This window comes from Taudactylus pleione, unplaced genomic scaffold, assembly GCF_031769625.1.
Source record: "Taudactylus pleione unplaced genomic scaffold, aTauple2 ptg000184l, whole genome shotgun sequence".
Classification (NCBI taxonomy): domain Eukaryota; kingdom Metazoa; phylum Chordata; class Amphibia; order Anura; family Myobatrachidae; genus Taudactylus; species Taudactylus pleione.
In genome coordinates this window covers 5,984,089-6,008,808 of record NW_028284586.1, presented here as the reverse complement: position 1 = coordinate 6,008,808, position 24,720 = coordinate 5,984,089, and the positions used below count along the sequence as shown (strand labels likewise).

Sequence of the window (24,720 nt, the reverse complement as noted above, 5' to 3'; positions counted from 1 at the left end):
CTACCTCCGCCTTTGTGCAAGGAGGAACAGGAGGAGCACTGCCAGAGCCCTGCAAAATGACCTACAGCAGGCCTCAAATGTGCATGTGTCTGCTCAAACAGTCAGAAACAGACTCCATGAGGGTGGTATGAGGGCCCGACGTCCACAGGTGGGGGTTGTGCTTACAGCCCAACACCGTGCAGGACGTTTGGCATTTGCCAGAGAACACCAAGATTGGCAAATTCGCCACTGGCGCCCTGTGCTCTTCACAGATGAAAGCAGGTTCACACTGAGCACATGTGACAGACGTGACAGAGTCTGGAGACGTCAAGGAGAATGTTCTGCTGCCTGCAACATTCTCCAGCATGACCGGTTTGGCAGTGGGTCAGTAATGGTGTGGGGTGGCATTTCTTTGGGGGGCCGCACAGCCCTCCATGTGCTCGCTAGAGGTAGCCTGACTGCTATTAGGTACCGAGATGAGATCCTCAGACCCCTTGTGAGACCATATGCTGGTGCGGTTGGCCCTGGGTTCCTCCTAATGCAAAACAATGCTAGACCTCATGTGGCTCGAGTGTGTGAGCAGTTCCTGCAAGACGAAGGCATTGATGCTATGGACTGGCCCGCCCGTTCCCCAGACCTGAATCCAATTGAGCACATCTGGGACGTCATGTCTCGCTCCATCCACCAACGCCACGTTGCACCACAGACTGTCCAGGAGTTGGCAGATGCTTTAGTCCAGGTCTGGGAGGAGATCCCTCAGGAGTCCATCCGCCACCTCATCAGGAACATGCCCAGGCGTTGTATGGAGGTCATACAGGCAAGTGGAGGCCACACACACTACTGAGCCTCAGTCTGACTTGTTTTAAGGACATTACATCAAAGTTGGAGCAGCCTGTAGTGTGTTTTTCCACTTTAATTTTGAGTGTGGCTCCAAAACCAGACCTCCATGGGTTAATAAATTTGATTTCCAATGATAATTTTTGTGTGATTTTGTTGTCAGCACATTCAACTATGTAAAGAACAAAGTATTTAATAAGAATATATCATTCATTCAGATCTAGGATGTGTTATTTTAGTCTTCCCTTTATTTTTTTGAGCAGTGTATTTATAGTGATATAGATAGATATAGATATATAGATATATATATATCTATATCTATCTAATAGGTGGAGTCGGCGCCAGCTAGTATTTATATAATAGTTGAGATCATAACCCACTAATATGGGCGTCAGCTCAATTTGTCACTAGTAATACAGTGCTGGTGGTGCACTATAAAAAATGAAATAGAGATAATGGAATTGACCTGTCAAGCGACTAGATAGTAACAATTAATAAGGTGTACAGGGTTATCAACCTTTAAAGTGACTAAGTGTATGACCAAAATGCTAAAATATAAACAATACTAATTGCTTATATAAAGTGCTAGTGTATATATATTAGGGATGTGCAGGCTCGGATAGGTTCGAGTTTGCACGTTGAGTTCGGATTTTTCCCTCCAAAAAAACGGAACTCAGAAAGAGGCAAAACGTCATCTTACATGGACGAACATCATCATTCCTGGACCTCATTGTTTTATGTGCAATATTAATTACGCCTCTTTGTGATAGAGGTGGTAGTTTTACAATGAGGACATCAAAATCACAATATAAAATCGAGTATTTAGATAAATAAGAGGTCAAGCTGATCGGAGATAAACAAGTTGATTTCTATAGTTTATGAAGCAAGAATCAAGAGCTCCCAACGCATTTATAAATATTTATCTCGTGATTTTACTGCGCTTTGTACACTTTGCTACTTAAGGCACATTAGCACTTTTTCAATATATATTGAATTTTTTAACAAACATTTTTGCACACATATATACACTAGCACTTTATATAAGCAATTAGTATTGTTTACATTTTAACATTTTGGTCATACATTTAGTCACTTTAAAGGTTGATAACCCTGTACACCTTATTAATTGTTACTAGTATCTAGTCGCTCGACAGGTCAATTCTATTATCTCTGTCTCTCTCTATATATATATCTGGATCTGTCTTAAGAAAAGGGGCACTTTCAATCTTAATAAAATAAGCACTGTCTGTCATGGATGTGACTTTTACTTACCCCTATAACATCTGCTGGTACAGACAGTGAAGGATGGTGCAGAGTTGCAGACACACAGGTGGCCTCTCTATGCGAGCATTGCGCAGCGGTGGTCAGTTTCACTTTAGTTCCTGGCCTCCCTGGCCCTACTCCTCAGTGGATGACATAGTGCAGTGGTAGGCCAGGGATACCGGCAATATGCGCCAGCGCCCAGTCCTCGGCCACACTCCACACCAACAAGTAGTGATGGGGACAGCGGGGCACCGGGGTAATCCTTCAGGATGGGGGGAGGGGAGCCAGACGGGCAGTTTGTGCCCCCGAGCCCTCGGGGCCCCTTAGAACCTCGGTACCCGACACACATGTGCCCCTTTTACCCCCCTGTCGCCAGGCCTGTATATATGCCTACATACCTGTAATTTTGCAGCAGATCTCAGACAGTAGGTGCAGAGAGCGCGGCTGCTTTGGTGCCCAGGCCGCCTCTGAGTGTTGCTGCAGGGCATCTGCTGTCACTGGTCCAGCCGCCTCTGCCTCCATCTCTCCTCTATAACTGATTTATTGGTGAATCATAGCCTTCTTATATACCATGTTATAGCATAAACATTTAGGATAAGGGAGACTATATCTATTTTAAAAAATATATAATTTTTTTCATTTATAATGCTTACTATATGCTAATCCCCATTCATTTAATCCTGCATGTCAGCTAAGTAGACAGATAGTGCAAATATTAGGTCATTTACAATCAAAATGGATAAGCTGCAAAATAATTTGCTATGGGGGGCCCTTTGGAAATTTGATATGGGGCCCTCATAGGTCTTGCTACGCCCCTGATCCCTGTGATCATCATACAGTACAGAGAGCATCTCAGTCAGTGTCAGTTTTTAACTAGGGGCAGCGAGTCTGCAGCCCCCAGTAAAATCCTCCACTTTAGTGAGCCAGTGCCGTCTGTGACTACACTGGCTGCACTGTGACTGGAGGTGGTTTCCCATTGGAAGCCTCACCTGCCAGTCATGCCCAGGACAGGCAGCCCCAGGGGGAAGTGTCTCCTCCCCCTGGGACTTTCGGGCAGCCCAACAGGGCTTCTCAGGGCTGCAAACAATGCAGTCCCCAGAAGCCAGTATTATGTGCATGCACGGCACCACCACCGCCCATGAGCATGCGCTGGTCCCGGCGCCTGTCAGATAATTGTGCAGGCGCCGGGACTCGGCCGGCCATGGCTAGACTAGCAGCAGCGGCAGCCCCCCTCAGGTAAGAGGACAGGTGCTGATCTCAGTCACCACCACAAGTCTAGAGACCAGCTTGGTTACCAGCATAAACTACAGAGATCATTCCAGGGACTGCCAAACATTAAATTGAGCATCCTAGTGACAATACAGCACAAGCAGCATCCTACTTACCACCATACAGCAAAGACTATATCCCATGATCACCATACAGCACCCCAGTGACTGCCATAATGTACAGACAACATTCCACTGAATGTCATACAGTACATTAAGCATCAAGGTGATGCCATAAGGCATGGGTCTTCAACATTTGTCCCTCCAGCTGCTGTGGAACTACAGATCCCAGGATGCCCTGCCACAGTTGTAGCATGCTGTTATATCAAAACGGTGGCAGGGCATGCTGGGATGTGTAGTTCCACAGCAGCTGGAGGGCCAAAGGTTGAAGACCCCTGCCATAAGGTGACATCATAATGTACATAGCACCCCATACTTGTAGCTTGATCACTTCTGGATGACCAGCTCATGGAACAGCACTCTGGCCATAGCCAGTGTCCAACAAACTGTGTGGAGACCAGCATGGGAGATCACCATGCTTGAGTGTCTATGGACTTGGACTTTTCTTGTCCAATTCCTATTACAAAACAAATTACATACATCTACCAGCGAAGCCTACGACCAATCCGTCCTGCTGTTTAAGTGTGCATAGTTATTCTAGTCTACAGCAGTATTTTAAGTAATTGTTTCCTATAGTTTAGTAAAATTAGCCAGTTTTTTGGTTTAAGCATGTTTTCTCATAACTTGCCACTAGTTAAAGTTAGTATTCTGCAGACTAGAGTAAGAGAATGCCAAATTAAGTATCCCGGAGTTGGTTTAATCACAATTGTATTTTGATTGCTGGCAATCTAATTATTGTGCGTTTCTGTTACTTTGATAAATGGATCTTAATATGAGCACTGTATGTTTGGATGTTTAAGTTATATTTCCCGCACCCCATTTATGAGAGAGGAGGAGTCAATAAAATGTTGAGGAGGGGAGGTCTTGGTGGCTGGGACCCACTCTGTTAATCCCCAGAGATGAAATCTCTAGCTGGTTGGTAACCGAGTAGACAGGACTTTCCTCCCTGTGAGGGAGTTTCTCAGATGCTGGACTTGGGGCCGTTGTTCTTCTCCTGTCAGCAGGGCCAGATTAACAATGGGGTGGATGGAGCTACAGCTCTAGGCCTCCACATAAAAACAGGCCCATCATCACGGAAGCATGATGATGATCAGCTGTATCAAATAGTCGGTCATAAATCTTAACTAATGGTATTTCTATTTTTTTCCCCACAAAATTCTCCAATTTTTCTATTTTTATGTATTTACACCCACACAGCACTGGTCACACCCACACAGCACTGGTCACACCCACACAGCACTGGTCACAGATTCTCCCCTCCTCAATATAGGCCATTGAACATTTACAGCCTCAGGCCCAGTTCCCAGGGGGCTGACCCCAGTATAGGTACCCCCCAGCAGTAAGTTCCCATAGGACTGCCTCCAGCTGCAGTAACAAGAGTCACAACTTCTGCAGAGTGTTTGCAGACACTACAGGAGTTGGATTACCAGGAGTAGAGCTCCAGAGGTGCCTCAAAATTTGACCAAGTCCTGTAAGGGCAGAGAGGGGAACACATACACCGCCAGCCTATACCCTACCATACTTCTACTCTACCTGCCTATATACCCTGGCGTATCCAGGGGACTATAATACAGTGCAATGAAAGATGCTGCAGCCCCCACAGGCAACCAGGTGAGTAAACACCCCGCAGCGCCCCAGACAGCAGCCCCCCAGGTGCATGCACACCCCGGAATTCCACAGAGGCACTCACCCAGCAGCAGGAAATGCTTGGTGTCCAATGTTGGATAACTCATGCCCGGTGACCAATAAGAATTTGGAATACAGGGATCTGCAGGAGGGTGAGGAGGAGAAACGGATGACCTCTGCCACAGCAACCGTGAGGGGCAGCAGCAGCCACCAATCCCAGCATCCACAGAATACATCCACAGGCAGTCAGTGTGTGTGTAACCCCAGCTTTGAGATGCTGCCTGTGCTGCTCATCTCACACCCCCATGTCCCAGCACCTGACGCCACCAGTGGGGGGCCAAGGGAAGGGGAGTAGTGGATCAGGAAGAGGTGTGCTGATCTGCGAAGCACAGCCATAGGTGGCTGGACCCTGGTGTGGGGTCAACCACCATGAACAAATCATATCGGCTTCAGCCATTAATATGCCAGGGCCAACTCCCGTTGGGTGAGTTGGGTCACATATTTAAAAAAGTCCCCACTGAATGAATTGAACCAGCATCCAGTCTTCCTGATGGAGCTTGATGTGGCCATGGGCCAACTATAAACGGCCACATCATACACTGACACTATTGGTCCCACAAAGCCCTCGGTGACTAAGGAAATATATTGTAGGACCAATACGATGCCAGTGAGTATTTATTTTTTTCAGTATGACGTGCGACAAATTTGGACTTTCTGCCAAAATCCCATTCCATTATATTTCTCTAACAGAGACAATATCCACAAGTCACCAGTAGATGGCACCCTAATACTAGAGAAAACGATAAATATACCAATATAAACCATTTAGATTTATTGGTCTATATATCAGAACCAGTATAATGAGACACCAGAACGTTCTCCAAATCATACCAGAATACATATAAGGAAGAACATTTCTAAATATATATTTGTTCATAATGTAATTCACATTAATGCAATTTTGATTACCATTATATTATACACACACACACACACATATATATATATATATATATATATATATATACCCACACATACATATGTCACACATACAGTACCTTAGACACATACACATCTACTGTATGTCACACATACATTACACACACACTTACCTTACAGCAGCTGCGGGTTGTAGACCTGTGATGAGGATGGGACCTGGCAGGCAGGCACCATGTCATTAGGCCCCTCCCCCTAGCGACAAAATGCCGCGACTTGCGGGTGAATCAGGAGGGGGTGGCGCCAAATTATGTGATTCTAATGAAATCACATCATATTGGCTCCGCATCCTACAATTGACTCGCGAATCGCAGCATTTTGTCGCGAGGGGGCGGGGCTTAAGAAGATGGTGCATGCTCTCCAGTCTGTCAGGGGTAGTTTCTGGATGCTTAGAAATCCCCCCTGCGTGCGCTAGTGGCCCTAACTGTGTGGAGTCTGTATATTCTCCACGTGTTTGCGTGGGTTTCCTCCTGGTACTCCGGTTTCTTCCCACAAACCAAAAATATACAGCTAGGTTAATTGGCTCCTCACAAAAATTCTATTTACTAAGGATCGTATTTGACTTCTAAACAAAATCGCTGGACATCGCCGGAAGGTTTTATGTTTAAAATCACAAATTTACTAAATCAGTGTATTTGACTATTTAGATTTGATGATACTCTAGAGTGTGCGAGATCAGTCGATATTCCCTATTTACAATACAGTCTGGTGACAAATAGGAGCATCAATCCGCTGACAGTTAGTAGCAGATCCAAAGCATTGCACAGATCCGTATCATCTGTGTAGGCTTTTGTGTTAAAACTATTAAATAATGTGTATTTTTTTTTTCAATTGCGTGGGGTTCCTCCCCAAAACCATAACCAGCCCGGACCTTTGAGCCCGGTCTGGTACTGGAAAATCATGGGAAAAACCAACGTGGGGACCCCCTTTTATTTCCAGTAACCAGCATCGTGCTGATCAGCTGGGGTGGTTTACACTATAACAGAGAGACACACAGTGTGGGATCCCCCTGCCATCATGTAAAACCAGCCCCACACAGGTCAGCCCAAGGCGAGAAATCCTTCGAAAGTCGGTACCTCAAAAATGAAATGGGGTCCCTCTCGCAAGGTGGCGGTGGGTGCGGGGGTAATTCTGTAAAAGATAGAAGTAATATTGTTCTTTACAGTGGAACTACAGGTCCCAGCAAGCCTTCCCCAGCATGAACGCACTTGGAGCAGAGGGCCGACACGCTGTGTGTCTCCCTGCTACAGTGTAAACGCCCGCTGCTGGTTATAGGAAAATAGGGGGAACCCCACACACTGGTTTTTCCCCTGAATCTACAGAACCAGGCCAGGCTGAAAGGTCTGAGGCTGGTTATGTTTTTAGCGGGGGACCCCACGCAAATTTTTATTTAAACATTAACCTTTCATTACACTGTCACACACCAAAGCTTGCACAGATCATACTAATCTGTGCAGTGCTTCAGACAAATACGTTGTTTACAGGCAGATCTATTGATTTTGTGCATTGTGCTGCAATTTTGGTGTGATTTTGATCGTGTTTGACAACATGATTCTTAGTAAATCCGTGAGTTCATGTAAAGGATGCAATGTTTGTCCAATAGTTTATTGCTGCGATTTGGTGTGTTAAGTCACCTGCGATTTCTTAGTCCAAAGCTGGCAATACACTAAACAAGGCATATTATTCAACTAATTCTACTTTCCATACATGTTATCTTTCCTGCATCAGTATCTTAAGCTGTCTGCTAGGAAAGACAGATAATCCTACCAGTTGCTGATAATAATGACAAGAGAATCCAGATCTTGGATCTGCAGAGCTTTTCGTAATGTTAGAAGTAAGTTACAACCACCTCGAGGTTGTAACTCTTGAATCCACTGTCTGGCTTCATGCAGGCTGCAGGGACGACAGAAAATAATTAGTATTAACTAGGGAAGAACAATCCCTGAGATACATATTCAGTAAAACACTAAGGGGTCTATTCAATTTGTTAATTATCAGGTTCCGAACGCACCTTGATAAGTAACATTTGTTCTCACTGTGAGCGCTGGAGCAATTCATCATTCCTCCGGCACGGAAACAGCTGATCCGAAAATTAGCTGTCTCCACGGAACTTTTCACTGCTCCTTTCAGAGCAGTGACGGTAGTGTGCACGATTCCCGACGTCCGGCGGAAGGACCTGGACAGGGGCGATCCAAAAGGATCCCTCTTCGCAACACGGGTTGCTCGTACCGAGTAGGAGCACTCGCAGATGGCGAATGCTCCCACAGTCAAGCTCCGAAAATATTGTATCTTTGGAGCTTGATCAATTCTGTCCCCATACTAGTGTATGGGGACAGCGGGCCATTCCCGGAGAGAAAGGTAAGCAGGAGATATCTGTGATACTAGTGTATGGGGACAGCGGGCCATTCCACAAGAGGAAGGTAAGCAGGAGTTATCTGTGATGCTAGTGTATGGGGACAACGGGCCATTCCGGGAGAGGAAGGTAAGTAGGAGATATCTGTAATACTAGTGTATGGGGACAGTGGGCCATTCCGGGAGAGGAAGGTAAGTAGGAGATATCTGTGATACTAGTGTATGGGGACAGCGAGCCATTCCGGGAGAGAAAGGTAAGCAGGAGATATCTGTGATACTAGTGTATGGGGACAGCGGGCCATTCAGGGAGAGGAAGGTAAGTAGGAGATATCTGTGATACTAGTTTATGGGGACAGCGGGCCATTCTGGGAGAGGAAGGTAAGTAGGAGATATCTGTGATACTAGTTTATGGGGACAGCGGGCCATTCTGGGAGAGGAAGGTAAGTAGGAGATATCTGTGATACTAGTGTATAGGGACAGCGAGCCATTCCGGGAGAGAAAGGTAAGCAGGAGATATCTGTGATACTAGTGTATGGGGACAGCGGGCCATTCAGGAAGAGGAAGGTAAGTAGATATCTGTGATACTAGTGTATAGGGACAGCGGGCCATTCTGGGAGAGGAAGGTAAGTAGGAGATATCTGTGATACTAGTGTATAGGGACAGTGGGCCAATCCGCCAGAGGAAGGTAAGTAGGAGATATCTGTGATACTAGTGTATGGGGACAGCGGGCCATTCCGCGAGAGGAAGGTAAGCAGGAGATATCTGTGATACTAGTGTATGGGGACAGCGGGCCATTCCGCGAGAGGAAGGTAAGCAGGAGATATCTGTGATACTAGTGTATAGGGACAGCGGGTCATTCCGCGAGAGGAAGGTAAGCAGGAGATATCTGTGATACTAGTGTATGGGAACAGCAGGCCATTCCGCGAGAGAAAGTAAGTAGGAGATATCTGTGATACTAGTGTATGGGGACAGTGGGCCATTCCGCGAGAGGAAGGTAACTAGGAGATATCTGTGATACTAGTGTATGGGGACAGTGGGCCATTCCACAAGAGGAAGGTAAGTAGGAGATATCTGTGATACTAGTGTATGGGGACAGCGGGCCATTCCACGAGAGGAAGGTAAGTAGAAGGTATCTGTAATATCTCCTATTTTACCTTCGTGATGAATGGCCCGAAAACTTAATTTCTACAATTGCAGGTGAAAATATGCATTTTCACCTGCTTTTGTAGAAATTAAGTGATGATGAATAGGCCCCTAAATCCAAAACAAGGAAAAAGTAAATCTTAATCTCTTTGTGTAACATGCACTTCCGTCATATCCCTCCCCTGTAATGGCCACTCCCGTATGCACAGTAGGCTGCCCAATGTCCCACAACACAAAGTAACATGATCGTTGGTGCGATCACTTTACTTTACACATCGCAAGGAGGGGCTCATATCCCCTGGATGGGCTCATATCCTGTGACTTCTAATACATCTGGGTGGTACAGAATGTTTTATTGCCATGAGTAGCGGTGATCAGAAATTCTAATTATCGGGTCTAAAACCCTATATATAATAAATGGGCCCCTATGAAACACACGTCAGTTTAGATCAGCAAAACATCAGACTGCAGCTTTGTAATTACCCAGACTACTTTACCTAGCTGAAGATACTTACGTTCGTATGTTCACATTTTGTGCAGACTCCCAGAGGCACGAGACATCGGTTCCAAATGACATCAGGAAAAGCTGATCCTTATAGCACAGCTGCTCATCCACAAGGCACTAAAATGTTATTAATATAAATAAATGTATTTACTCATGCGGTCTCCAGTAACACCTCTACATTAATGACTTCTAATTTTACTTATTTCCTCATGGATAGTCTAATGCTACATAAAGCTCAGTAGGTCCAAAACAGATTTATCACCTCCCCTTAAAGCGCCCTAATCCATATGTCGCCACTTCAATCTATCCTAAATAGAAACATAGAATTTGACATCAGATAAGAACCACTTGGCCTATCTATTCTGCCCTTTTTTTTAACCTTTTGGTAACCTCAACCCTCTTGATCCTTAGTCAGGCTATTCTTGCGCCTATCCCAAGTATGTATAAATTGCTCTACTGTCTTAGCCTCTACCACCGCTGATGGGAGGCTATTCCACTTATTCACTACCCTTTACGTGAAGTCATTTTTCCTCAAATTTCCTTTGAACCTCCCTCCCTCCAGTCTCAGTGCATGTCCTCATGTTCTAGTACTTCTCTTCTGTAGAAGAATATCTCCCTCCTGCACCTTGTTGAAACCCTTGGTATATTTGACAGTTTCTATCATGTCCCCTCTTTCCCTTCTCTGCTCCAAACTATACTATATTAAGATCTTTTAGTCTTTCCTGGCACATTTTGTGATGTAGACCTTGCACCATTGTAGTTGCTGTTCGTTGTACAGTCTCTAATGTATTTATATCCTTTTTGAGATATGGCCTCCAGAACTCAACACAGTATTCAAGATGAGGCCGTACCAATGACCTATACAGGGACATCATCACTTCTTTATTCCTGCTACTGACTGATTCCTCTCTCTATGCAACCAAGCATCTGACTTGCCTTTCTCATTGCTTTGTTACATTGCTTCTCTGCATTCAGGTCATCTGAAATAGTGACACCTAGATCTCTTTCTTCCTCTGTAGTCTCCATTATAGTAACCTTGATTCTATATTCAGCCTTTGGGTTTTTCAATGGCCCGACAAGACTAATCTTCCTCTCGCCACTCCTAGACTTGCTCCCCATATCATTCAGTATGCAATTCAAATAACTCTCCTCAACTACAAATCCTCAAAACAAGCCCTTCCTTCATTCCAAACCTCATCTCTAAATACTCTCCCTCATCCCCATTACATCTGCCTCTGACTTGTGCCTCGTCTCCTCTCCGATAACCACCTCTAACTCCATAAGACTTCTCCAAATTCCCCTTCACACCAGTCAGACTCTGCCCAGGTCTTCAAATCTGAAAACCAACCACTTTACTATATACCAACAACTCCAACCTATGCTTCTATGCTGGTACACCCATGTTCTTGTCCCAAACTTCACACTTGCTTCTCTTGTCTCATTTCTACCCTTTTCCCCACTAGACCGTAGGCTCTAACAAGCAGGACCATCCCTTTGTTCTCCCATGTGCACTAGGTTTTCCACCCTGTAATTCCCTGTTTTATGTATGCTGTACTGTCCGGCGCTGACAAACAAATCAACGACAATAATAATTATTAATGAGAGACTCTATTTCACTCGCCAAGAGAGTACCAACAATACAACAAGTTTCTGAGTAGTTAATTTGTCCTGTACAGAAATTAAATGTAGCTACAGTACGTCTACTTATGCAAATGAATTGGATGAAAGCAGATGGGCTTCCACATGGAGAGCTGGATGCAGGCACAATATTCTCTGGGTACATCTATCTCCGCAGCTGCAGCAAGTCAACAATTACAATAAGTCAAACCCCAGGAAAAGCCCGACCAGCCAAGCAGATTAAAATTAATTGTTTATAACCGCAGCATTAAAAATTGGCTCAAACTGATGACAAAATGAATGAAAAACAAAAACCATGACCCTCTTGGGTGCACCATGCCAGGTTGCTGATTTTATTCACAACATAGGATTTATTTTACTCCATCTGTCTGATCCGGAGTTTTCCTGGGATGTTAATCACTGTAGTATGTGTACTTATACTATAGGACGTTGAGCAATGTAAACACTATATAGATATAGAGCATAACTCAAACAGAGTGATGATCTATTAGCTTTACAAAATGCAAAACATTGCTGTTTCTAAGGTCCAATTAACATAGGGCAGAACAGTGCATCATCCGGCCTCACAGCAAAATGTGGGGGAGAGCCTGGCAATGCCTACAACTCACAACCGTGCAGCTTTTGGAGAGCCTGGCAATGCCTACATCTCACAACCGTGCAGCTTTTGGAGAGCCTGGCAATGCTTATATATCTCACAACCATGCAGCTTTTGGAAAGCCTGGCAATACCAACATCTCACAACCATGCAGCTTTTGGAGAACCTGGCAATGCCTACATCTCATTTTGGAGAGCCTGGCAATACCTACATCTCACAACTGTGCAGCTTTTGGAGGACTGTTCTGCAATTGAGACTTTCGGCCTGATTTGCAGGGATAGGGAGATATTCCTGCGCAAACAATGGCACTTTTCTGCTACAAATGCCAGCTGGTGGTGTGGCCATGTACAACTCTCCAGTCTCCCAGCTGATCCTGGCAGCTTGCGAGGCCAGGAAGTCTTCGTCCATGGACGTAGACCCTGGCCTCAGCACTCACAGAAAACAAGGCACCGTTTCCGTGACCGCAGGCCTTCCCCGCCCCACCCCCCAAACGCTTCTGTCAATCAGGCAGAGGCTTGGGGGAACTTTGTGCGGTATCACAGGACCCATTCTGCACATGCATGGAACGGCGAGTACAAAACATCGGAAATGTGAGCTTACCATCAGGTTAGCGTACATCTCTGAATCATTGTGCATGTCTGTCACCATGTTAGTTATTTCAAATAGCCATTAAGGTGGACATTGTACACCTACAGCTTATGTCACAAAGTGAGAGCATACTGTATTCTAATGAGCTGAGTGGTGTGCTAAAAAAACAGCTTTGTTTTGGCCTCCGTATACAAGAAATGATGTATACTACTATGCTCTGGGTTTTGGTGTTTGTTTGCTTGTTTAACTATACAGATTCTTGCATTACTGCAGCGTTTGTGTATCCATGCAATGTCCATTATTGTTGCTATTGCTATACGTCTACAACAAAATAAAGTTGTTAAAAGAAAAAATCTATTCTTTTTGTATATCTCTTATTAAGCATATTGCAGTAATCTATAAACCAAACAGTCAGCTAATTATAAAATCAATTTGCTACACTTACATCAGCCCAATGCTTAGTTTACATGGACAAATATGTCAATTAATTACCAAGAGGCCTCTTAAGAAATCCATTCTCCTTGGACCACAGTTCAGATGCGATGAATCGATCAGCAATCCTACATTTTTTCCTTTTACAAGGCCAAACATCTGCAATATAAAATGAAGACTGTGCTTTTTAAGGGACAATTCATCATACAATGATTCAATAAGGAAAATGATAGTAAATACAATCTTCTCTGAGCCGGGTCCATATGCTTGCTAGATGCCACTTATGGCCAGCACTGTACAAGGAAAGACAAAGCATTTGGGAATGACAGGCAGGGTAACTGCCCAGGGCCCTACCCTCCTGTGTGCTCCAAAGGTTTATCCTCCCCTTCTTTACTGCTAGTAGCTTGTTTCCAGGGGGAGGTCTGGAAGATGTAGCTAATGACAGCTGTCGGTGGCTTTTTATTTTACTACCTCCATTATACGGCTCATTCCTTTGGCTAGTGCTGGTAGCTGTCTACAGTACTTGTCATTAATGAAAATTACCCTAGAAATAATTAGAAGCTCTCATAACAACTAGTGGGTAGCTCCTGACAGGATGTAGTTGAAATCCCAGCGGTCAGAATTCCGGTGCCAACATCCCGACATTAAGTAGTGCGGTGAGGGGGAGGGGTTAGTGTTAGGCACTAGGGGGAGGGTTAAGGTTAGGCATTAGGGGAGGAGGGATAGGGTTAGGCACTAGGGGAGGAGGGATAGGGTTAGGCACTAGGGGAGGAGGGATAGGGTTAGGCACTAGGGGAGGAGGGATAGGGTTAGGCACTAGGGGAGGAGGGATTGGGTTAGGCACTAGGGGAGGAGGGATAGGGTTAGGCACTAGGGGAGGAGGGATAGGGTTATCCACTAGGGGAGGAGGGATAAGATTAGGCACTAGGGGAGGAGGGATAGGGTTAGGCACTAGGGGAGGAGGGATAGGGTTAGGCACTAGGGGAGGAGGGATAGGGTTAGGCACTAGGGGAGGAGGGATAGGGTTAGGCACTAGGGGAGGAGGGATAGGGTTAGGCACTAGGGGAGGAGGGATTGGGTTAGGCACTAGGGGAGGAGGGATAGGGTTAGGCACTAGGGGAGGAGGGATAGGGTTATCCACTAGGGGAGGAGGGATAAGATTAGGCACTAGGGGAGGAGGGATAGGGTTAGGCACTAGGGGAGGAGGGATAGGGTTAGGCACTAGGGGAGGAGGGATAGGGTTAGGCACTAGGGGAGGAGGGATAAGGTTAGGCACTAGGGGAGGAGGGATAGGGTTAGGCACTAGGGGAGGAGGGATAAGGTTAGGCACTAGGGGAGGAGGGATAGGGTTAGGCACTAGGAGAGGAGGGATAAGGTTAGGCACTAGGGGAAGAGGGATAGGGTTAGGCACTAGGGGAGGAGGGATAGGGTTAGGCACTAGGGGAGGAGGGATAAGGTTAGGCACTAGGGGAGAAGGGATAGGGTTAGGCACTAGGAGAGGAGGGATAGGGTTAGGCACTAGGGGAGGAGGGATAGGGTTAGGCACTAGGGGAGGAGGGATAGGGTTAGGCACTAGGTGTGGAGGTTAGGTTTAGGGTGTAGGGAGGGAGGGTTAGGTTTAGGGGTAACGTTAGGATACTTACCAACCGGTGATTCTGACCACCGGGATCCCGAGCGCTGGCATCCCGTACCCAACCCACTCCTGACATGCGGTCTCACTGACTGCTTTTGCTTAATTCTCCTTTCACTCTAAGGGGGCAATTCAATTCAACGTGATGTGAATAGTACCCAGAGCTATTCAATTGGGAATCGGTATGAATTACCACCGGGAGCCCTAAACCTAAACCCCCCCCCCTGCAGCTGTCCGCAGCGGCGCCCGGCATCACTTCGATCAGGATGCCGTAAAATGACAGGCGTCTACATTTGAACCCCCGCCGGGATAAAGCTGTCATTTAGCCCTCGACGGGATAAAGCAGTCAGGAAGCCGGCTGTCGGGATTAGGTCCGCCGGCTTCCTGACTGCATACCTTCAATTGTCCCCATCACGCCCTGCACTCAGTCAGGAGATGCTGGTTACCGCACCTGTTTTAGCTGCGGTAACCAGAATTCTCCAACTAAAGTGTGGCCGTGATGCACTAAACTCGAAACCAGCATGGCGGCCGGCACTTAAGTCGGATTCTGCTCACACTTCAGGAGAGTGCAAGCAGAAATCATCTAGTCGGACTTAACAGCGCGGTTAATTAAATAGTTTTGGGAAATCTTTCATGGCATTATTCACATCAAGTTGAATTGAATCGCCCCCTAAAGAGAGGAGTCATTACTGGGGGCCACTGTTGTCTTGCCTTGTGGCAGCACTGCATTTTATTGGATGGAAGCACTGCAATGTCATTGGGAGGGAGAACTGTAATTTCATAGGATAAGAATGTGGGGCTCCCATATCTTTAACTTCCATGCTAGCAGGTCTTATCCCTGTTTAGATAGAGAGACCAATAACTGTTCACATTAATGGGATCAGTGGGTTTTGTGTGCATAATGATCACTAATGGAGAAGGGAATATAACTGTAGCAGGTGGACATGAAACACATACTGGGCACATGACTTTAGGTAGAAAATATTGGACAAATGTGGGTATGAGACACATATATATGGTGGGACCTGGATTGTGGTTGGCGTGAGGCTTATATATTGGGCACAAGAATACTCAGTAGTCTGGGTACTGTGGTGGGCATGTATATATTGAAATACATATGGTGGAGCAATGAACTTAGTGAGCATAAATATGATATCTTGGGCACAGGAGTGATTGGTTAGAATATATGTTGTGGGATTTATACAGTGGCAACTGCAATGTGGTGGGTATAAGGCTGATACACTGGGCACAGGAATGACTGATTAGAATGTATATGACGTGATTTATATGGTGGCAACTAGAATGTGGTGGGTATAAGGCAGATACATTGGGCACAGGAATGATTGGTTAGAATGTATGAGGTTAGATTTATACAGTGGGCACTGCACTGTGGTGGGTATAAGGCTGATACATTGGGCACAGGAATGGTTGGTTAGAATGTATATGGCGTAATTTATATGGTGGCAACTGCAATTTGGTGGGTATAAGGTTGATACATTGGGCACAAGAATGATTGGTTAGAATGTATGAGGTGGGATTTATACAGTGGGCACTGCAATGTGGTGGGTATAAGGCGGATACATTGGGCACAGGAATGATTAGTTAGAATGTATGAGGTGGGATTTATACGGTGGGCACTGCAATGTAGTAGGTATAAGGCTGATACATTGGGCACAGGAATGATTGGTTAGAATGTATGAGGTGGGAATTATACGGTGGGCACTGCAATGTGGTGGGAATAAGGCTGATATATTGGGCAGAGGAATGCTTGGTTAGAATGTATATGGTGGGCACTGCAATGTAGTAGGCATAAGGCTGATACATTGGGCCCAGGAATGATTAGTTAGAATATATGTGGTGCGATTTATACGGTGGCAACTGCAATGTGGTGGGTATAAAACTGATATATTGGGCAGAGGAATGCTTGGTTAGAATGTATATGGTGCGCACTGCAATGTAGTAGGCATAAGGCTGATACACTGGGCATAGGAACGTTTGCTGAAAGATGAAATGTGATAGGTATGAATAAAAGGGTTTGATATGCTTGGCATTGGATTGTTGTGCACATAACACCGATATACTATATGCAAGGTATGGTAGGCTTTGTCCAGTGATGATATTAGGGTGTTAAGCTGGCACATGAATGTCCAAGTGAGAGACATGGGACTGTGGAAAACGTAGAGGCTATTGGATTGTCATTATCGGATTGTAATCTCTATACCAGGCATGATGCATATAACACCTACTTATGGCATATTTCTGTCACTTTTGACGGACTATTTCATTTTGATACACATGAAATTATTACTACCTGCCATACATTATCTAGAATCACAATTTAGCAGACACAAAATAACCGAAGTTATATCCGCATTGTCGTGTCACAAACAATACAGCAGTAATAGTCCCATTCTTAACAGGGCAATTATTCTTTTAATTACCTTCCTGCTGCCTTCCATTAGCCAGCGAACTCTGTTATGGTATTGCTCTATAGCCCTACAAAACACAAAATGTAACATCATAAAGAAAGAACCAAGACAGAATTATTTCTGGACAGAAAACACAGCACGGTACTAAGTAACCAGTAATCAGAAAATAATCGGTATGTATGACCTCTCGGCCAGCGGTTGAAATCCCGACGCCAGCAGCCCGATGGGTGAAGATCCGACAGTGGAGGTAAGTAGGCTATCCCTACCCTCCCCCCCCCTAACTCTCCCTTAGGGGTACCTAACCCTAACCTCGCCCCTAGCGCCTAACCCTAACCTCCCCCTAGGGGTGCCTAAACCTAAGCCCCCCTCCCCGCACCCTAAACCTAACCCTCCAAGGGGGTGCCTAACCCTAGACTTCCCCCCCCCCGAAGGCGCCTAACCCTAACCCCCCCTTCCCCTAGCCTCCCAGGGGAGGTTCCGACGCCGGGCTTCGGGATTTCGGCGGGTGGATAATGATAGGCAGGGCCGGCTCTAGGTGTGTTTGACCAGTGCGGTCGCACAGGGTCACCACCCGTAGAGGGCGCAGCCCTCCCCAGCATCCCGATTTCAGTGGGAAGTGGCCCGCAGGTGATCAAATCGGAAGGTTGGGGACCCCCACCGCTGTGCGGCGGTGCCGGACCTCCGGAGTGTGAATGGATGCCATGCGCCATTCACAGACGGGAGAGGGCTGGGGACAGTCTGGGAAGACAGTGACGAAGGGCTGGGCTTTACCCCCAGCCTGACGTTACTTGGAGGCGTGCCATGCGGGCACGCCTCCAAATAATGCCACATAGGGGGAGTGGCCTATGGTAATTAGGCCACACCCCTACATTTTGTCGAACGGCTGCACCGAAGTGCTCATTATTAAGGGCCGGCACAGGGTGCTCCAACCCCTGGAGCCGGCCCTGATGACAGACATCAGGATTTCTACGCCTCTCATTAGTCCCATGCCTGGATTTGACAGTCGGGAAGCCGGCAGTTGAAACTTCCTGACTACATACCATCAGAAACTTACAGTAGCAAGCTACACAAGCAATGTACTGTAGCTTCAGAAAGCTGGGGACATTATATTAATTGAAGACTTTTGTAAAAGAATCAGATTTAGATTTACAACATAACTGATCCCAAGTACATCATATATTATCATATATTATCAAGTATGAGAATCTAATGTCACCATAGGCCGGGGAATAAGTAGCACTATAAAAGAGAGGTGACATAGATGAGGAGGCACCGCCATCCAGCTGTCAGTGCTAGAACTGCAAACCAGCAAAACTGTGCGAATCGGAGCTCGGAGCGCAACGCGACAGGTGCGATTTCAGATGGCGTTGCCTGCGTTTTAGCACCCTTCGCAGACAATTGGATTGACCCCCTAGACTTTCATTATTGTTTATTATCATTATTATTATCAGTATTATTCTTATTCTTATTATTAATAAACTATATTGTTTTATTATAGACACATTATATAATAAGAAATATTTTTATCAAGCCCTACTTTCTGACATATTAGGGGTAAAATTAAGAGAACTGACTGTAACTTTTTCTATAAAGGTCAGTAAGTAATAGACATACCATTTTGTTCTTGCTAAAATCTATGGTAGTATTCGCGGTTTAGCTCAGCTAATTGTGGCCACAACTTGCCTGTCCTGCCTGCAGTCTTTTCACTGTGATGGTTCCAGACTTTGGGTTCGATATGTCTTAAAGACTCGTCATCGGATCGGTGCACTGTTACTGCTATTCCCACACTACTCCTGCATGTTGTATACTGCTGTGCTAGCTGCAGGCCATTGTTTAGTGTTGGCAGCTGCTTTCTGTTTCCCTACATTTTTTTTTGTTTAAGTATATTTCTCTATATATATGTTCCACTTGCAGTTACGCTGCTGTTGCTGTACCTATGTATGGTTGCCTGTCTTGAAAAAGGTCATGTTTGACCGAAACATCGACGTTATTCTGACATGGATATGTAAGCATTAAAGCTTGTTGCTGCCGGTAAATGCTCTGGTGAGTGCCCCGTTCTACGATTGACAGTATCTTACCTGGACCAGTGTTGGTCTCAATGGGGAGCACCCCATTACCTATTGTCTATTTGAAGATGAGAGTGCGGATTCAACTGGAGAGAGATATACTGTATATATATATATATATATATATATATACACACACACATATACATACATACATATATATCTATATATAGCAACCAACCAGATTGTAGCTATTACCTTCTAGAAGCTGCTACCGTAGGTAAATGTTAAGTAGAATCTCACTTCTAAAAACTCTCACTTTAGTAAATTTACCCCCATATGTCAAGAGATTCAGTTGTTCAGACCTAATACCAGAATGTGGAAAAAAATGTATCAAAGTGACTGACAGTGAAAAGATTGTTGTGCTAAATGGGGTAGTTTAAGTACCTCAGAAATTGCTGATCTCGGATTTCTCACACAACAGACTCTAGAGTTTATAGAGAATGGTGCACAAACCATTGAGTAAGTAACAGCTCTGTGGGTGAAAATGCCTTGTTAATGAAAAAGGTCAGAGGACAATGGCCTGATCTGTTCAAGCTGAAAGGAAGGTAGCAGTAACTTTAGTAACTATGTGTTACAATAGTGTTATTTAGAAAAACATCTCTTAATATGCACACCACATTGAACCTTGAAGTGAATCGTCTACAGCAGCAGTATACAGTACTATGGACCCGATTCAGAGATAGACGCAATATCAATGTTGGACACAGTGGATCGATTTTTTGCCATTGTGCTTGCGTCAAAGCCCCACTACGCACATGCGATGATGGATTAGCGACGACGGTTGCAGAGGAGATTTATTCACAAAGTGAGTAACAGGTAGTCAGTGTTTTGGGGGGGAGGAGGGGAACAGGGTAGTGGTTACAATAACTCAGGCGCGTGGAGACCGTTATCTGTGCATGCTCCTGGTGAGCCTCTGCAATTTCATTTACAGCTGCAGAGACCCCGGCATCTTAGGAGAGCCGCTCTGACAGCATAGGCTTACTCACAGGTTCCATGTGCGACTGATGTTTCTGATGTTCCCGCTTTTGTTTGTGAGGGGGAAATGTCAGATGCTGGAGATCGGGGCCTCAGTGCACAAGACTAAGCTAAGTCGTTAGCATGTTTTCCCAAGTCAGCTGCATAAGGAATAGCAGTCGGCAGGGGATTTGCGTCCATCTCTGAATCAGGCCCTACGTTCGGTCAGCTAGGAAACAAAGGCCCTCATTCAGAGCCGCTCGTTAGCGGCAGTACGCTCGTTCCGAGCGATGTTTGCACATCTGCGCATGCGTACGGTTTTTAGTACGCATGCGCGAACCAGTCAGTGCGGCCAAAAATCGTTTGTACGCTATATAGCGAGTGCCTGCTATTTTGAGTGACAGAATGAGGCGTATGTGGGTGGTAACAGGGGAAGGTTCTTGAAAATGGGGAGTGGAGATCCGAATGCAGGCGTGCTTAAAGGTCAAAACGGGCGTATTATGGGTGTGCATAATTAATACAGCAGCGTCATTGACCACGTCACTGGGTTATTTTATAGCCAGAACTGCTCGCAAATTTGTGGTAGCAAACACCAACCACAAGAATAGCGAGCAGTTCATACGCTGGTCGATGTACTCGATTAATCTAATAAATAGCGGACATGACGTATGGTGCGAGCGGCCAGGGGGCGTTTTTAACAAATAAACGAGCGTATGTTTTGCACGCTCGTTCAGACTTAGAGGTGTGAACAGACTGCAATTTGTGAACGGATCATTTGAATAGCCACCCCTTGTTTTTGAACGAACGACCGCAAATAGCGAACGGCTCTGAATGAGGGCCAAAGAGCAGAGGCTACCGTGGCTACAGGCTCACCAAAACTAGATAGGTGAAGATTGACAGAACATCCAATGGTCAGTATGTGTGGTGACATGCAGAGAGTAGGCTCAGAATATGGCCGAACCAACATGAATCCATCCTGTCTTGTGTCAATGGTTCAGGTTGGTGTTGATGGTGGTGGAATGCTTTGGAGAATGTTTGCTTGGCAGAATAAGGCCCCTTAAAACCTTTAGCATTGTTTAAATGCAACAGTCTACCCAAGTCTTGTTGCTGACCATGTGCATGCTTTCATGGTAACAGTCTTACCTATCTTCTAATGGCTACTTCCAGGAGGACAAAGCACTGTGTCACCAAGCACATGTCATCCCTAGGTGGCTTCATGAATATATTAATAAGGTCAATATACTTCACTGGCCTCCACAGTAACCAATAGGGCACCTCTGGGATATGGTGGAACTGTATCCATTCAACTGTGACCATTTTGTGGACTAGTGTAGTGTGTATAACAGTTGCATAACACACAGAGCTGTGTAATTTTTTTGGGGGGACGGTGGTCTGGCTCCTACACTTTCATCCTGGCTCCTAGATTTTAGAAAAATGTGTCAAGCTCTGATATATATATATATAATATATATATTACCATGTATTCTTTATAATGTGTTCGATCCATCATGAAAGTTCTGTACTTACTCATGTATTTTGATTGTAAATTCATTTATGGTTTCAGCAGTAAATTCAATCTGGTTTGAAGCATTCTTTGTAGTTTTCCTTGGGAAAAAAAATCAGGAACATAATTACTAACAAACATAAGACCTAGAAGTCTATGTACTAAGCCATGGAGAGAGATAAAGTGAAGAGAGATAAAGTACCAACCAATCAGCTCCTAACTGTCATTTTTCAAACAAAGCCTGTAACATGACAGTTTGGAGCCGATTGGTTGGTACTTTATCTCCATCCACTTTCTCTCTCCCCAAGGCTTAGTACATAGACCTCAAAATTGACTTTCGCACCAACATTCTTATTTGTAAGCTGATGTTGCCATGTTGCTGTACCTATATCGGTGCACAATGATCAGTCCATGTTGCTGGAAACCCTTTTTCTCACATTAAGGAGCTGATTCTGAGTGGGATGGATCTCTGTGCACGGATGGAAATGGCGGGTTTGTGCATACAGCATGACGCAGATGTGAAATTGAATCAAGTGTACAGAGAAGGCAAGCCAGTTTCTGATGGGTCTCTCACACCTAGCACAGGGCTGATGCAAGTGCTGATATTAATGATCTCGGTTGTGAGGGTTGGCGTAAAATCAGTGGGCGGAACGGGTTTCCGCTAACAGACGCAGGAAATCCTGCATTACCCCTACAGACTCTAGCATTATCATAAGGTAGTAATTCAAGCACCCGCGGCTGCCTGCACCTGCAGCCATTATGGGCAGGGGCGGGGCGTATCTATAATGGATGCAGGGTGTGCGGTGCAGGGGGGACCACACCACACACCCTGCACCCATACTATTTAATACCTCTCTGAATTCCGTCGGCTGGAGAGCCGCTACACAAAACGCCTGGAAAATGGCCACCGCGGCCATTTTCCCAGAAGTGGCGTAACTACAGCCCCCGCAGACCCCGCGGTGGAATGGGGGCGCGGGGGCTTATGGGGCGAGGTGGCTGCAGATTCCATGCGGACTAGCCGTCCGCATGGAATCTGCAGAAAACGGCCCTCCAAAAATGGCCGCCGCCTAGGAGGAGACAGATGCTAGAGGTCCTACTGGACCTCTAGCATCTGTTAGTCACGCAGGCAGGGCGGTAGTGCGGCAGCGCCGGCAGCTGTGTGTTTGTTTTAGCAGCCGATGAGAGTCAGACAGACTCGGCTGCTTGCTCTTCCGGGTGATGATGGGAGAGATGTCATGACGTCTCTCCCATCATGCAGAGCGGGCCTGCCCGGGAAGACGGAGGACGGAGGAGCCTATGCCGGAGCGTTGATCAAGGTAAGTGGATTTTGTCTGTCTGTCTGTCTGGCGGGGGGTGGTTTACTACTACTGGGGGCATTGCTGGGGGGGTTGTTTACTACTACTACTACTACTGGGGGCATTGCTGGGGGGGGTTGTTTACTACTACTACTACTACTGGGGGCATTGCTGGGGGGTTGTTTACTACTACTACTACTAATGGGGGCATTGCTGGGAGGGGGGACTACTACTGGGGGCATTGCTGGGGGGGAGGACTACTACTGGGGGCATTGCTGGGGGGGGACTACTATTGGGGGCATTGCTGGGGGGGATTACTACTGGGGGCATTGCTGGGGTGGAACTACTACTGGGGACATTGCTGGTGGAAGGACTACTACTGGGGACATTGCTAGGGGGGACTACTACTGGAGGCACTGGTGGGACCACTACTGGAGGCATTGGTGGGACCACTACTGGGGGCACTGCACTGGTGGGATCACTACTGGGGGCACTACACTGGTGGGACCACTACTACTGGGGGCATTGCTGGGGGAGGACTACTACTACTGGGGGCACTGCTACTGGGTATGTAATTCTTCTAAAGCTGGGTACATTTAACAATGTGTACCCAGCCGACCAATCATGCGTCGGGACCCGGCGGGGTCCCGGCATCGGGAAGAGCATACACACTTGCCGATGTCGGGAGCGACAGCGGGGCCATGCTTCATTCGGCAGCATGGCCCTCACTGACGATGTCGCCAGATGTTGTCAGTGACATTGAGGGTACACCCTAGAGGATGTGCCCGATATGTCGGATCTGACAACATATCGTCTAGTGTGTACCCAGCATAACATGTTTAGGTGAAAGGTGTATTGTAATAACAGGAGATATGGTAAGAACTTACCTCTGTTTCTACGAAGTCCTTAGGGTCCACAGGGATACCTTGGGGTATAGGGCTTGGCTCCAGCCATGGGCACCACAGAGTTAAAGATGTCCCTCCCAGGATGCACCAGGCCCCCTCCTATACCCCACCCCCAGGCCAAGGCACCTCAGTTTTAGTATCAAGCCATAGGCCGGGAGAGAGGAAAAAGGAAGAAGAAAGTCTGGAACACACAAGATTCACATTCTCATAGTAAGGGGAGACAGAAACTGGTGACCAGAACAACACCCTACGGAAGCACAGGGCGTCAGGGTGGGCGCTCTGTGGACCCTAAGGACTTCGTAGAAACGGAGATAACAAAGGTAAGTTCTTACCATATCTCCTGTTTTCTACCTCAGGGTCCTTAGGGATCCACAGGGATACCTTGGGGATGTCCCAAAGCAGTATCCTTCAAGGGAGGGGACGCTCCTGTGCCGAGAGGAGAATCCGCCGCCCGAAGGAAGCATCCTGAGAAGCAAATGTGTCAAAGGCGTAATGCTTGACGAAAGTATGGACAGAGGACCACGTGGCCGCCTTACAAAGCTGAACAGCTGAGGCGCCACGTCGAGCTGCCCACGAAGGTCCCACAGATCTT

The 24,720-nt window shown here is 46.2% G+C and overlaps 1 protein-coding gene across 3 annotated transcripts in view; it reads right to left on the bottom strand.

Moving 5' to 3' along the window:
* VWA3A (von Willebrand factor A domain containing 3A) overlaps window positions 1-24,720 on the bottom strand; it is a 182,432-nt gene that overhangs the window by 120,071 nt on the left and 37,641 nt on the right. For all 3 annotated transcript variants that reach the window (XM_088476214.1, XM_088476216.1, XM_088476215.1), the window contains exons 5-9: window positions 21,952-22,029; window positions 17,414-17,468; window positions 13,403-13,501; window positions 10,100-10,206; window positions 7,857-7,982 (exon numbers count right to left, since the gene is read on the bottom strand). In XM_088476214.1, coding sequence (XP_088332340.1) covers window positions 7,857-7,982; window positions 10,100-10,206; window positions 13,403-13,501; window positions 17,414-17,468; window positions 21,952-22,029 — 465 coding nt within the window. The remainder of the gene's footprint in view (window positions 1-7,856; window positions 7,983-10,099; window positions 10,207-13,402; window positions 13,502-17,413; window positions 17,469-21,951; window positions 22,030-24,720) is intronic.